The sequence below is a fragment of the Petromyzon marinus genome, chromosome 35 (genome assembly GCF_048934315.1).
Source record: "Petromyzon marinus isolate PM22_M1 ecotype Great Lakes invasive population chromosome 35, UKy_Petmar_22M1.pri1.0, whole genome shotgun sequence".
In the NCBI taxonomy this organism is placed as follows: Eukaryota; Metazoa; Chordata; class Hyperoartia; order Petromyzontiformes; family Petromyzontidae; genus Petromyzon; species Petromyzon marinus.
The window spans coordinates 4,591,091-4,605,290 of NC_133701.1; the positions used below are offsets into that span (position 1 = coordinate 4,591,091).

Here is a 14,200-nt window from a genome sequence, read left to right on the forward strand (position 1 = left end):
GGACGTTGGGGGCGGGGGGGGTGACGATGGTGTTGACGACGATCTTAAAAAAAAACGTGTTTAAAATGTTTGATCGCAAAAGTTTACGTCAAAAATCCCTTCTGTCGAACCAACATCTTCGTGTCATCCAGGTGGACGGCGAACGGCGACCGTGAGCTGCAATATAAAATTCGCCACGCCCACCTAAAAGCAGTTGACAAGTGTGCCCTCGGGGTGTGCACAATTATCCCAACACCCCCCCTCCGCCCGCCGTCTTGTAAACGAGTCTTGCGATTCGGTGAAACTCTGATGGGAAAAACAAGGGCTCGATTATGAATTAATTTTACACGGGAGACCACATATTCAAAACCGAAGTGCAATAAAGTGAAGACAGTGGTGATGATGATGATGACAATAATGATGGTGACGATGACCCCAATGACAATGATGATGACGCCAATGACGATGATGATGATGACGACGACGATTATGATAATGACAGTGGTGATGATAAAAGGATGCATGTACATGGACCAACCGTGCTAATCGGACAACCGATCATGATGGTGACAATGATGCCAACGACTACGATCCTGCTGACGATTGATGACAGTAACCGTCGCGTTAATTGCACGCTGGCTAGGAGGTGGTGACGCTGGAGCCCACCATGACGTTCCTGCGCGAGGGCCTGCAGCCTGACACCATCTACCACTTCCAGCTGGCGGCGCGCTCCCAGACCGGGCTGGGGCCCGCCACCTTCACCGTCACGGAGCGCACCATGCAGTCAAGTACGTGCCGCGTGCCCTACCCCCCACCCCCCCTCTCTCGCCCGGCCCCCCCGGGGACGTGGGCCGAGAGCACGGATCGCGAGCGGCCCAGCGGCGTGCCGGTCGCGGCGTGCGCTTACACAGCGGAGCGCGGCTCACTGTGTGCCGTTATAGCCCCCACCACCACCACCACCACGTGCTCACGGTGCCAAAGTCAAAGGTTGCACAGGCACACGGATTTCTCAGAGTGCGCACAGAGCTACCCTGCGACTTTAAATAATTTTCATCCTCAGTCGTAGACCGCAACGTGGCAGTGTTGCAAATTTGAGCAATTGTTTTCGAAAACAAGATTGCACCTCTTTGCAGGCGCAACTGCCGTGCCGCTGCTCCCCGTATATATATATCGAAAAACGATTGCAGCACGCGGAACAGTTCCCACGCCCCCCATATCACCAAACCCGTTCATCATGTGTGCATGCACAACGTGCGTCTGCCGGTGATTTTCGGTGCAGCCTTTTTTTGTAAGCCCCACTCCCCTGGTCCAAACGCGCACCCCGTCCCTCCGGGCGGATTCGGTCGTCTCGGCCGCGACCGGGGATGTCGCCGTGCCTCCGATTTCACCGCCCCCCCCCCCAACCCCCGCGGGTTTGGATCACGTGCTGCCCCCCCCCCCCGCACCTCCCCCAATCCCGTGCGGCGCGACTTGGGAGAGTAGGACAGGTTTCGATTGTTTCCTAAATGCCGTGCAAGCGGAGGGGGGTTGCCAAAGGTTGGCGGTGATGCGTGACGGGGGGGGGGCTCGCTGGGAGGGGAGAGGTGTGAAGAGCGCCAGGGGTCGGGGACGCGCTCAAAGTTCCCCGGGACCTCCACTCGGCCCCCGCGGCAACCCTGCCCCCGCGAGCGTTTCCCGAAAATGCCACCCGCGGCGGAGACACGAGGACGGGCGAATCGTACGCAACGCCGTGCGTTTAATCGTACGCAACGTCACCGGGCGTTTTAATTGGCCCAGGGGGCGGTATTTCAGACTGTCATCGTTTGTTTATTTGGGTAGAAAAGGCATGGTGAGCATGCATGCGCGTGCCCGCGGGATGGAGAGCTTTACTTTTATCGTTAGTTAAGTTGTCGTTTTATTTAACTGTTAAAGGGATATGGATGTTACGGCGGTAGACTTTTTGGATGACTCCACTGAGATACGTTTGGACGTTTATTGTTGCGAATGGTGCACTCTGCCACCCTGCCGCCGAATTTATTATTGTTATTCGTATAATTATTTCACAGCTAACTGGAAGGTTTTAATGATGATGGCATTTGGCTTGGAATTTCGTTTATCTTTCAAGAAAGTTTTTTCACCGCTGATTTATTTACGTCCTTAACCGGAGGTTTTTTTTTATTTTTTACCAGGCCTGCGGTGGTTTTAATGTTTTTTGTATTCACGTCTTTGGAATTGTAAGGCTCCCGCTTTTGCTTTTATTTAGGACACAGCGCGGTCGTGAGAGTCAAATCTCAATGCTAAATGAATGTTCGCAGTCACTAATTGAAGGCGTCTCTGATGTACCTGTGAGAGTGAAACGCTTTCCCGAGCTGCTGCGTTGTGTGTGCTCCGTGCCCCCCCCCCCACCGCAATGCCCTTTGTGCTGAATTTCCGCGTTTGAATTACAGGTGTGGGTGTACGAGAGGGTCAGCCTTAACAAAAAAAGTTGAGCCCCCCCCCCCCCCAGACCTGCAACATGAGTCATACAAACATTGACTAACTTGTACTTTTCACCCCCAAGGTCATTAACATCGTTTTCATATTTTACTAACCAAAGAAAGCTGCTCGCGTTTGTTTGCAGTGGTTTCAGATGTTTCATCCCATTACCATGACTCACGGTGACCCCTCCCTCTCCCTAAACCCCCCCCCCCGACCCACCCCCACCACCCCCCCCCCGTCACCTCCACCACAATCCCAACCCGACCCACAGCCCCCTCCGCACCCCCACAAAACATAGCGTGCGTGGCCCTGAGCTCCAGCAGCCTGCTGGTCAGCTGGGAGCCGCCACCCGCACACAGCCAGCACGGTAGCATCACGGGGTACACGGTCGCGTACAGGGCGCTGCCCAGCCAAGGCGCGGCGCACGCACCCGACAGAGACGCACCGCACACAGACGCAGACGCGGACGCCGATGAGTCGGGGAGGAGGGACGACGATGAAGGGGACGACGGGGACGAAGCGCACGGCACGGGAGGGCGCCCGAGCGGGGGGGGCGGCTGGCGCCAGACGCCGCGGCAGCCCGAGGACCGGAGGAGCGTGAAGCTGCACGGGCTGACCAAGTGGGCCCCGTACGAGGTGACGGTGCGGGCCCACACAGTGGTTGGCCCGGGGCCCCCGTCACTGCCCATCCAGGCACGCACACTCGAGGATGGTACGTCAAGGTGGCAGCCACTCCGCCCACACCGCAGCCGTGCTGGCCGGGCCGACACTCTCACGTGGCTCTTCAGTGTTTTCCCTCCTAATCTTGGTGCCTTTGCAGCTAACGGTTGTGTCTGGCCAGAGTCCTTCTCTGTCGGCTTTCTGCACTGCTCTCTCGTGTTCTCTTCGGTGCTCCACGCCGCTGCGTTGAGCGGTTTTCCGATTCCCGTTCCGTTTTCTGACCTCGACCGCTCAAAAAGAGCATCCGCTGAGCCAGAGTGAACCCTTGACAGCTCCCAGCAGCGGTGGTCACTGACGCTGCGTGCCCTGTGGCCTCACTCCACAGGCTTCCTGCTCACCTTCTCTGATCGATTCCCTGTTGAATCTCAAGTGTACGTTCTGCTGCTGCTGCTGTATTTGTGCATGTGTGTGTCTGTGTGTGTATGAGTCTCTTTGCCGGTGTGCGCGTGTGTGTAGCGGGGAGCGGTGGTGTAGCGGTTAGCACGCTGCGCTGTGAATCTGGTGACCCGAGTTTGATTCCCGCTCACGACCAATACCGCTGACGATTATCTGAACCACTCCTGGGGCCTTCCCTAGGTTTAATCAGCTTCAAATGAGTACCTGGCGCAATGTGTAAACGTTGCCACCAGGGAGACAAAGGTGGCCGGGCGTGGCGCTGGTCACGCACCCCCTCGTGTGCCATGCCGGCCTTCATAGGTGCTCGCTAACACACACCTGCCCCAACGGTCTGTTAAAGGCTACACGGGGGATCTTTGCCCTTTGTGCGTCTCTCCGTGTGCGTGTTGTGCGGTGCTCTTGACAACAACTTTGTGAATGGCGGTGTTTGCGGCAGCTGCGGGTGTGAGCTCGTCGTTGTGTGTGCGGGTGTAATGGACTCGTGCGCTCCCATTCTCACCCGGCCCCTATTCACCGGGGAGTTGTCGTCCTCCGCCTATTTTTCCGCTGCGCCGGCACTTTCTATTTTTTGCTTCCCTCGGCGGTGGTGGGGTTTGGTGGTGGTGGTGGTGGGTTGGTGGTGGGTTGGTGGTGATGATGGTGGCGGTGGCGGCTCCGAGGGGAAGATGTGTTTTATTCGATAGCTCCTCCCTCTCCGAGCACTCGTGCTCCAAAGTGGACATTTGAGCAGGATGGAAGTCCGCGTGCCGTTATCGCACCGCAGCCCTAGCGTTGGGCCGTTCCGTTATTGATTCGCCTTCCGAGTGATGGGATTTCCTCACCCATCTTCAGCCAAACGCCCACCACCCCCCCACTGCTGTCATCTCAGACGGCACAGCGCTCTCTCCCCGCTCGTATCTGATCCGTCCCATTTCCTCCCTCTCACTCTCCTCCACAATAGCAGACTTCTTCTTCTTCTTTCAGACGTCGAGGGGGAGTTGATCGCTGGCGTTTATACGTCGGTGTCGAAGGTTGAGCGAGCGAGCCAGTTGTGCGGACGGCTTCCGGATCGGAGGTGATGAACATCGAAAAGAGTTGCTGCCAGTAAAGTTAGCACGTGTGTTTTATTTATGACGCAGGGAAGACTCTCGCCGAGTCTCGCGACTTTCCTTTCAGGAGGGGCACCCCCACCGCCAAGTGGGGGTGGGACGGGGGCAATGACTTTTGTGTACGTTCCAACTGAAGTAATGTGCGGGTAATATTTAACATTTGGAAAATTTGGACGACGACGACGACGACGACGACGCCGGCACGCAACGGCCTCTTCCTCTTGTGTGAATGATGCCAGGGGATCTCTAACGTCCCCTGTGAAGCAGGCGCCCCATATATTCGGGTGAATGCACCCCCGTAATAATAACCTGGGCGGTGGGAAACACCCTACCGCAAGGCCGCATGATCACTCCCTGAAGCGGCCAGTGCCGATACTATGCGGTCAGTTTACTAAACTATTTATATTTTTTTACCGGGTAAGCCCCACTGAGCTAATATAGCTCTTGTTCAGAAACGACGTGGTCACAAATGATAGCTCAAACGAAGTGGCTCATCATGTCGAAACTTATAGCAGCCAAATACTCTAAATGCATATTTTACAATGTAGAGGGGAAAACCGGAGGAACTGGAGAAAAATCCAGGTGACTACAGGGAGAGAAAACATGCAAACTCCAAATATACAGCAGCAGGCATTGGGGTCGGCATTAAACCCACGACCTCCTGTATACCAGGCGAGGTAGTTAACATCTCGCTACCGTGGCGTCAATGGTTTGAGATGTAGACTCATACAGAGTGGCACAGACTTACAGGTAGATGTCTAGCCTCGCACGCAGCCTCGTAGACTTGCCTAGCCTTAGACACTCTTTCGCGCGGTGGCGAGTTGATTGTCAATGTTTACGCGTTGACGTCGAGGGCGGTGAGTGAGCCAGTGGACGACTTACGGACAAGGCCGTCGAGAATCTGAAATTTTTCTGGCGATGACAGTGATACCTCAAAACAGAATATTGATTTGTTTGCTTTGCCCGTGATGCAGCAGGCACTCGGCACAGCACTTTCCACGACTCACTCGTGTCTCCTTTCTTTGTTCTACCTTCTCTCTTCTCTCTCCTCTTCGCTCTGAAATTCTCGGCCGGTCGGAGCACCGTCCATTATCACTTGTGGTTGCCGCTGCTGCACTGTGCGTCCTGTCCAGAAACAAGAATTTTCATTGCAGATGCAAGACCTATTTCATTCACATTTCATATGAACACGTACTTTTGCAGCTTAACAATCGGCGATTGCAAGCCTTTGCGCTGGGCAATCTCTGGCAATTCGATCACCATCAGAACTGAAGCCCCCACCCCACCGGCCTTTCTTGGGGGTGCTTTGCCACATTAAAGCAAAACCTGCCTTTTGCCGGCCATCAACAACACCATCGAAACTAATCGGCGTTTCATCTGTAAGTATTTTTTGCAATGACGACGAAAAAAACAAATTGGAAACTAAACCACTTTGTTGAACTAACCGATTTTTTTTGCTCAGGTTTTCAACATTCAATGTTTTTCTTTTTTATCCTCTTCCGTATATCAGCAGGGTTAATTTTATGTTAGTTACCAATGCCGTATGAATAGCCTGTATATATTTAAAAAAGGACACTCTTATGCCAAATGATAATTGACGTGGCTCTGGGATAACCGCCAACGCTGACTTTAGCTGTGAAATAATTTTCGTCCTCATCAAGTTAATTTTCCTCGTCTGCATTTTTCATGGTCGCCCTGTGCTTGAGTGCCCCCCCCCCCCCCCGTGTGCTGCCCGAGTTACCACCACGGAGCTCCGCAAGGGGTCATGGGCCGCACGCGCATCGACCATTTTAGTGTCCGTCCCAGAGATGCGCAGAACCCGCGCGAAACATGTGCCCGCCCGGCGGAACCACGGGCACAGATGCCCACCGAGACGGCCGCTGGAGTCCAGTCGGCACGTGGGGCACTGCGCCCACGCGTCTGGGCGGCGCGGGCCTCGAAGATGAAATCCTCCGCGCGAGAAACCTCGCCTCCCCCGCCACTCGTTCGCCAATTCTAATGACGCCGTTTGATGCCGGCCGCTTCGCGTGTTGATTCTTTTGAGGCCTCTGCTCAGGAACCGTGATAAAAAATAAACGTCAATTTGGAGGCGACGCGGAGGGAGGAGGTGGGAGGTGTGGCGTTGGATGGAGACAGCCTTTTACTGAGCTCACTCGTACCTCGCCGCGGCCTTCCCAATGACCGGGCTTTCGACCCATTTGCACTTTTTCAAACTCCCACACGTGGCCTTTCACACTTTTTACCTTTCAGCGCCGTTGCGAGGCAGCGTGCCCTCGCTGGCCGCCCGCATCGGGCGGGGGGATGAAGGGGGGGGGGGGGTCGGTGGTTGATCGATGCGCGCATCCGTGTGGTTGTAGTCGTGCCCTGGGCTGGCACATCTCCTCCTCATGCATGCATGCATGTGTGTCTCTCTGTGTTTATTTAACGGCTCTTTCTGGCCAATTTGGCCGACTGTAAAACTGCTCCGGTTCACTGTGAGAAACTTTATCCTCTGCCATGGCTTCGCTCTCACCCTGGACGCTATCGCCAAAGTTCTGGGTCATTGTACGGAGGAGGGGAAGACTGAAAGAAGCAATGAGACCCAGCGGTGCACATATAGTTTTATTTGTACCAAAGAACATGGCATCAAATGTATAATTATTATCATAAAACGGAATATGTGTATGATTAAGTGTAACACTTGCTGTCGGAAAACCTCACATTTCCTCTGATTGGCCCAATTTAAACATGGCTCGCATGGTTTGTCCACTGGCCACTGACATTGTGCCGAGCTTATTTCGGCCAACAAATAAGATTATTCCGATTCAGCAAGAGAGCCTCGGGCCTTGGAAGCTCAAAGTAGAGGCCATTAAAGAGACGTCAAACAGTGCATGCGTTTCATTAGCCGGCAGATAAAACCACCACGAGCTTTGTGGGGAACCGTACTTTTCCTTTCTTCGTATGGGTGGTGGGGGGGAAGGGCATACGTTTGGAATTTTCTTCCAAATTACATTTCCCCGTCAAGTATAAATGACCTGGCCGTTTGGCCCGTACACAACCCGTTTCCTGATGGGGGGGGAGGGGGCAGCTCGTTAAATTATAAAGTCACCCAGTGAACCGCAGAACGTCGACAGCTCTCGATAGATGGACCCTTTGAAAGTCGCTGCAAGGTCGCGAGACAGTTCTCAAACGATGAGAAGATGAAGAAGAAAAAAAAAACCTGCCGTAGCAGAATAAAAGTCCTGGCTGGAAAACTATACGTTTCAAACACCGCTGAGAACGCGTTTAACTGCAACGTTTACCAAGTATTGTACGTGTGTACGTTGAACTTTTTTCGCATCGTACATAGCCAGCCGTGCTAATCAGAGGCACGTGGGAAGGACAACAAACTGAACACAAAAAGCAGTTCCAATTGAACTGTTAATAGATCCTTAATAATTACCGGGAAATGCTCCTAAAACTGTGCAACTTCCTTTTCCCAGTTTGACACGTAAGCTTTCGCGACCAATATAATTCACAATCCTTGTCCCAGTTTCCTACTCTGGATGTACTCGCATGAGGCTGTTGGTCCACCGTCACATGGGTTTGTTCCGCTAGAAGTTGGTGCATGCTGCGGCCGCAGCCGCGGTTCCAACGGATTCTGCAACAGCGTTCAGGTAGAGAGTTCGGAGGTCGGCGCGAGAGTCGCGAGATTTGCCGCGCGGTCGCTTCAACCAAATTTACTCACGAGGAAAAAAAAAGAACCGACAAGTCACGAAGATCTCGCGACAACAAAAGTGGTCACATTGGGCAACACCGCCACCTCCAACTCTGTAACCGAGCCTACCCGCCCGCCCGTCCGTCCCCAGTGCCGAGCGGACCGCCCCGGCGCGTGGAGCTGGAGACGGTGAACTCGACGACGGTGCGCGTCACGTGGCGAACGCCCACGGCGGGCCGCCAACACGGGCAGGTGCGCGGCTACCAGGTGCACTACTCCCGCGTGGAGGCCGGGCAGCCGCAGGGGGCGCCCGCCGTGCGCGACCTCATGCTCTCCGACAAGCAGGTGAGGGCGGCTCCCGGCAGGGCCAGGGGGCTTTGCTGCGTCGTCGTCGGTGTTCGTCGTCGTCATCCTCGTCAGCGGTTGCGACGTGTTGCGTTGGACTTCCTTCACAACCGCGCTAATCGGAGGAGCGGGGGAAGGAGTGTTCAATCGAGATGATTTAAAAGTGCGTGGCTCCAGTGGTGTCCTAACATCGTAAAGGAAGGGAGTTCGATAACGGCAGCAGCGTCGTTGGCAGTAATAACAACAGTAGGAGCATCAGCATTATGATCATCTACAGCAGCGTCAACAGCAACGTCGTCAGTATCAGCCATGATCTGTTGACAGCTGGATGAAGGCCTCACCAAGTCACCGCCATCTCTCACCGCCTCATGAATGCCGTGGTCCATTTTGCACCAGCACGTGAGGTGATTTCATCCTGGTGTATTTTGATCGAGAATAACAGAAGCGGATTTACAGGGTCATGGCCTCCTCCGCGCCCCCTCCCTTAAAAGGGGTTTGGTTTGATTGTACAGAACCACCCTGGTTAGTGCAGGTCAGTGAAGGGGAGAGGCATGGAGGTGCTTCAGAGATATCCATTTTGTCAGTGTGTTCTAACATGGTTATGAATAAATCTCATGTAAATCAGTATGAGATGGAAAACGTAGATATGTTTTATTTTACCAGGTAAAGCCCACTGAGCTATATAGCTCCTTTTCAGAAGCGACCTGGCTATCGCAAATTATAGCTCAACAAAGTAGCTTATCACGTGGAAATGTGTCACGGCAGCCAAACACTCTAAACGAGTGACGTTGATTCTAAATGTGGAGGGAAAAACCCGGAGGGCCCGGAGAATAAAATCCACGCGACCTCTGGGAGAGAGACACGCAAACTCCAAATATACAGCAGGCATTGGGGTCGGGATCAAACCCACGACCTCCTCTATGTATACCAGGCGAGGTAGTTAACAGCTTGCCACCACGGCGCCCTCTGCCACCGTGGGATGCTGCCGCAGTGGGTAGCACGGTGGGCTTACAATCCAGAGGTCGCCAGTTCGATTCGATCTCCCCGCACAGCAGTAGATGCAATGGGTTGAGTTCCTTGTATCACCCTCGACCTCTGTTCACCCGGCAGTGTAAATGGGTACACTGCAGTGAGTCGCTTGGCAGGTTGTGTGTCGCGGGCTAATGTGTGGGTGCCGTCACCCCGAGTGGATGCTCTTCCTTCGGCAGTTGTGTAAGCGGGTCATTTCAGCGCTGCACCTTTTCGCGTATGTTTATGTATGCATATACACGCATGCATCTGTTCCTTTATTAACCGTGGCATTTTATCTCTCGTTGCTTGCGTGCAGCTGGAAATGGATGACTCGGCTGACTACGTAAGTAGCTCACGTGAAGAGGGTACATTGTGTGTGTGTGCACGCTATACTCAGTGGCGTGCGGGAGGGAGCACAGCCAGTCGAGTTTCGATAGCATGAGTAAATATATTTGGTTCACAGTTTATTCTGTCACGTATATGTATACGGTATGTTCTGTACAATACCATAGTAGTGCCAGAAAGCAATATTTGGCGTGAATCCAACTAACGGAATGGGTACAAAACTTTAGACTTCCCTTGCGAAGGGGATTGCAAGAGCACAGGCAAGGTCTGCAGTCTGTGTAGGCACAGATAAATGGAATCTGAGAACCTGTAAACAGAATGAGTTGCAGATTAACTGTGCTGTACACGTTCGCTGAGAATGCTGTGGCTGGGAACGTGGTACGAGGTTTGTGTCGTCGGTTGATATATATTGTTATACGTACGAAAGGTATGATTTTAGTTCTTTCAGTAAAGTCACGTAGGTATAAAGATAAAACAAAATAAAAAATAATTTCTCACGACGTTTCGATCGCAACACAAGCGGTCGTCCTCGGGCGGAAAAAAAAATCATCCAGCAGTTCTACTGCTGCAGTTCTATTGCTGGATGATTATTTCCAGCAGTAGAACTGCTGGATTATTTTCCACTGCTGGATTATTTTTTCCGCCCGAGGACGACCGCTTGTGTTGCGATCGAAACGTCGTGATATATTATTTTTATTTTTGTTTTATTTTCCTACCTACGTGACTTTACCGAAAGAACCAAAGAGTATGGATTCCCGCAGTCACGGAAGCTTCAAATCAAGTACGAAAGATACATTGTGTGCGTTGAGAATCAAGAACTGTTCTTTTCGTACAAATTGTTAGCAACTTGCTTGCTGATGCTTACATTTTGAGTCACGGAGAGAAGGAATATTTACAAACGAGACGGAAAACAATGAAAAACTACGAACAGAATAGTACAAATGAACACAAAATCCTCGCGATGGTTTTTCTTTCATAGAATTTTGAACCCCGAATCTGAAAAAATGTATTGCATCACTGCGTGGGATGCGTCACCGCTCCTTGCGTGGCGATGGCGCAGCGATGCTCGGTGAATAGATGGCAATTGCTGGGCTGTTTTGATCACGAGATTTAACCTGAGGGGCGGCCTCCTTCAGAGGACAGTTTTCAATCATTGCATACTGCCTGCAGTGATATATTTTTCAAAAGCACGGTCTTAGACACGAAACAATTTTTTGACAAAAATATGAAAAGTGAAGCAAAAGAAGCATATGGACAGATGCATACTTGAAATGACACTGAGAACCCAAAAAAAAAAGAATGACATGCAGATCGGAAAACACGCAGGCTAAAGACATGCAACTGTTAAGTAAGTGATCGTTCAGCAAAGTCAGTGGCGATGAGCAGGACGTAGCTGTAAGGGATGATGGTCAGAGGTCAAGAATGTTGACAGAGTGGCAGAGAGGCCCTCCACCTCGGAGATGGAGCGATGAGATCCAGAACTGCCAAGAGATGACGACGGTTTGGAGAGGCCTTCATCCAGCAGTGGATTGATTGTGGATGATGATGATCACAGTGCAGTCTCCCACTTAGTGAGGACTGCAGTAGAATGTTTGCTTATCCTGACCTTCGACCTCCCCCCCAAGTCAGACCTTTGGGTGATGCCGGTCGAGCCGTGGTTTCAGCCGCGGCCGCGTGTCACCGGCAACCAAACCGGTGATGGATACCCATTGTAATTTATACCACGAGTGACGCCATCACACTTATCCCCTCCATTTGAGACCGAAACAGGAGGATTTCTCCACAACTCTGGCTGTCGCCTGATGAGGCTGGTTGCAATGAATGGCGACACGTAGTACTCTCGTTGTAAATGTTGTTGGTTCACTCTCCCAACACACCGGCGTGCTGAACTAGTAACGAATTGCCACGTTCTGTTTACGTGACAAACCTCACTAATTGGCTGTGTCGGGTGGCGGCGGGTTTAACGACACATTGATATTTACGCGATCTAACCCTAAAAAAAATCTGTTATGGATGATATTGGTCGCGAAAGCCCTACTACTACTACGTGTTAACTCACCCCTTCAAACGTTCGGCATGGGAGTCACCAGTTTCTCAATCCTGGCGGCAGGCAGTGCGATACGGACAATGATGCGAAGCCAAGCATCGCCGGCGTTTATTAAATTCCGTTACACGTGTCTTTGTGACCTGGGCCATCAGCATGCAGACGAAGTCGGCGATATTTTATTCATGGCATTTAGTTATGGCAGACACGTGAGCGATTGATACGGACGGAGAACGAAAGCTTGGAGGTCTTTTGGAGGTCTAGGATTTGTGGGCGTCCTAATGACCCTGGAAGCCCCTCGTACAAACTAATGAGCCCTATGATCTGTAATGGCAACCGCCACTTAGTCTTAGAGTTTTGGAGAGAACAAGCTCACAGGGCCTGGCCGTGCCTCGGTAATTTCGAGCCGGAGGAGCGCTTGATTTCTCATGGGGCCAAAAACTAGAGGGAAGGACAAAAGAGGGTGGATGATGATTGTGTTCGTGGAAGCAAGCTTTGTAGGGGTGGTTTTAGGAAGCTACGCCTGCTGTGCAGTGAACTTACTGGGCAATCTTTGAGTCAATGTTTAAATACTCACCCACCATCACCGTATAGTGGAGCATCGCGAGTAATGCATTGCAAACAACTGCGTAGGTGTTCGCGGTTGTGCGGTGTAGCAGCCACACGATGTGGTTTCGGGCCGTGCCGTGTGTTGATCGGCACGCAGGTTACAGCTATAAACTATTTAAAAAACATTTTTTTTTACCAGATAAGGCCCGCTGAGCTATATAATGAAAAAAAAACTGCGTATTTTTTTTTCCTTTTATTTAGGTATTCATTTGTTGTATTTGCCAAGTAGTAGGTAATTGATTCAGTGTTGTGAGATACAATTGCATGAATGATGCTGCTATAAAATGAAATTATTATATAGCTCGTTTTCAGAAGCAACCTGGCTATCACAAATGATAGTTCAACGAAGTGGATTATCGTCGTGTGGAAATTTAGAGCGGACAAATACTCTGAACGCGCGTGATGTTGATTCTAAATGTGGAGGGAGAAAACCGGAGGACCCGGAGAAAAATCCACGCGACCACGGGGAGAGCGAGACGCGCAAACTCCAAGTATGCAACAGGCATCAGGGTCGGGAGTGGGCGCAGTGTAGAGTGTCCCACTGAGTGCCACATGAATTCAATCACCTCCCCGTTTTCGTATGCGAAGTAAGCGGCTGTCTGGGGCTGATCAGGACTCACTTCCCCTGGGTTTTGGTGGCACGCGAGCGGTAATGACGGCGAATTGCGGTCGCCCTCGTAGCTTCCGCTCGCTGACAGATGACAGGCCCCATCAAATAAGCAAACCTGCTGGTCTACCACGGCCAGAAGACATGGAAGAAGAAGCAACAACAAAACACGTCACGACACAAGGCAAGGATGAGGGCAGCTCGAGGGGAGAGACGCGTTACACCGAAAGTAACCACGGAACAAAAGCTGAACAGTTGCGCAAAGCAGTGTGAAGAGCTGCCCGCTTGGAATCGCATTGAGAGAGATGAAGGAACGCATCGATTAGAAAATGCACGTGGGCCAGTGATCCCATTCAAATTACTAAGCAAAGTCAGCGCGCTTGGAAGGGATGATGGGCGGTGGTCGAGAATAATAACGGAGTGGCAGCCAAGGGATGGAACACGTCCGAGAGGACATCCACTAATGAGATGAGGCGATGTAAGTTTGTATTAAAACAAAAAATAAGTATGTGCGCAGGTGCTAGGCAGATTATTACATCGCAGTATCATGAGACATACTGTCAACTTGGGGAGGGCTTCAACCAGCAGTGGATTGAACATGGTTGATGATGTTGATAAAAAAAACGCTTGGTAGCGACAAACGTTGCGCTGCGTTTAAAATTTCACATTTGACTGCGGTGGCTGCGATTATGGGTGTGTTTTTGTGTTGCTCATTATGGGGGTGTTAATTAAATGGGTGCATGCCGTGTGAAGGATGGATAAAACATTTGCAGAGCTGATTGCTTTAAAAAAAGGTTACATTGTTCGGCTTCATTTGAAGCGTGATGGGCGTAGCATCTTAAATAGACGGTTCTGAGTGAGTGAACGAGTGACTGATATATGTATTCTATAAGGGATAAACCATTTCAGGTCTTAATTGATTG

At 51.6% G+C, this 14,200-nt stretch overlaps 1 protein-coding gene across 13 annotated transcripts in view; it reads left to right on the plus strand.

The window, feature by feature from the left end:
• The window catches only part of LOC116948983 (receptor-type tyrosine-protein phosphatase delta-like), a 614,820-nt gene that overhangs the window by 525,579 nt on the left and 75,041 nt on the right, over positions 1–14,200 (plus strand). For 12 of the 13 annotated variants that reach the window (XM_076071860.1, XM_076071866.1, XM_076071855.1 and 9 more), the window contains 4 exons: positions 623–767; positions 2,708–3,148; positions 8,468–8,661; positions 9,989–10,015. In XM_076071860.1, the coding sequence (XP_075927975.1) occupies positions 623–767; positions 2,708–3,148; positions 8,468–8,661; positions 9,989–10,015 (807 nt within the window). The remainder of the gene's footprint in view (positions 1–622; positions 768–2,707; positions 3,149–8,467; positions 8,662–9,988; positions 10,016–14,200) is intronic. The other variant, XM_076071865.1, reaches the window with a different exon arrangement.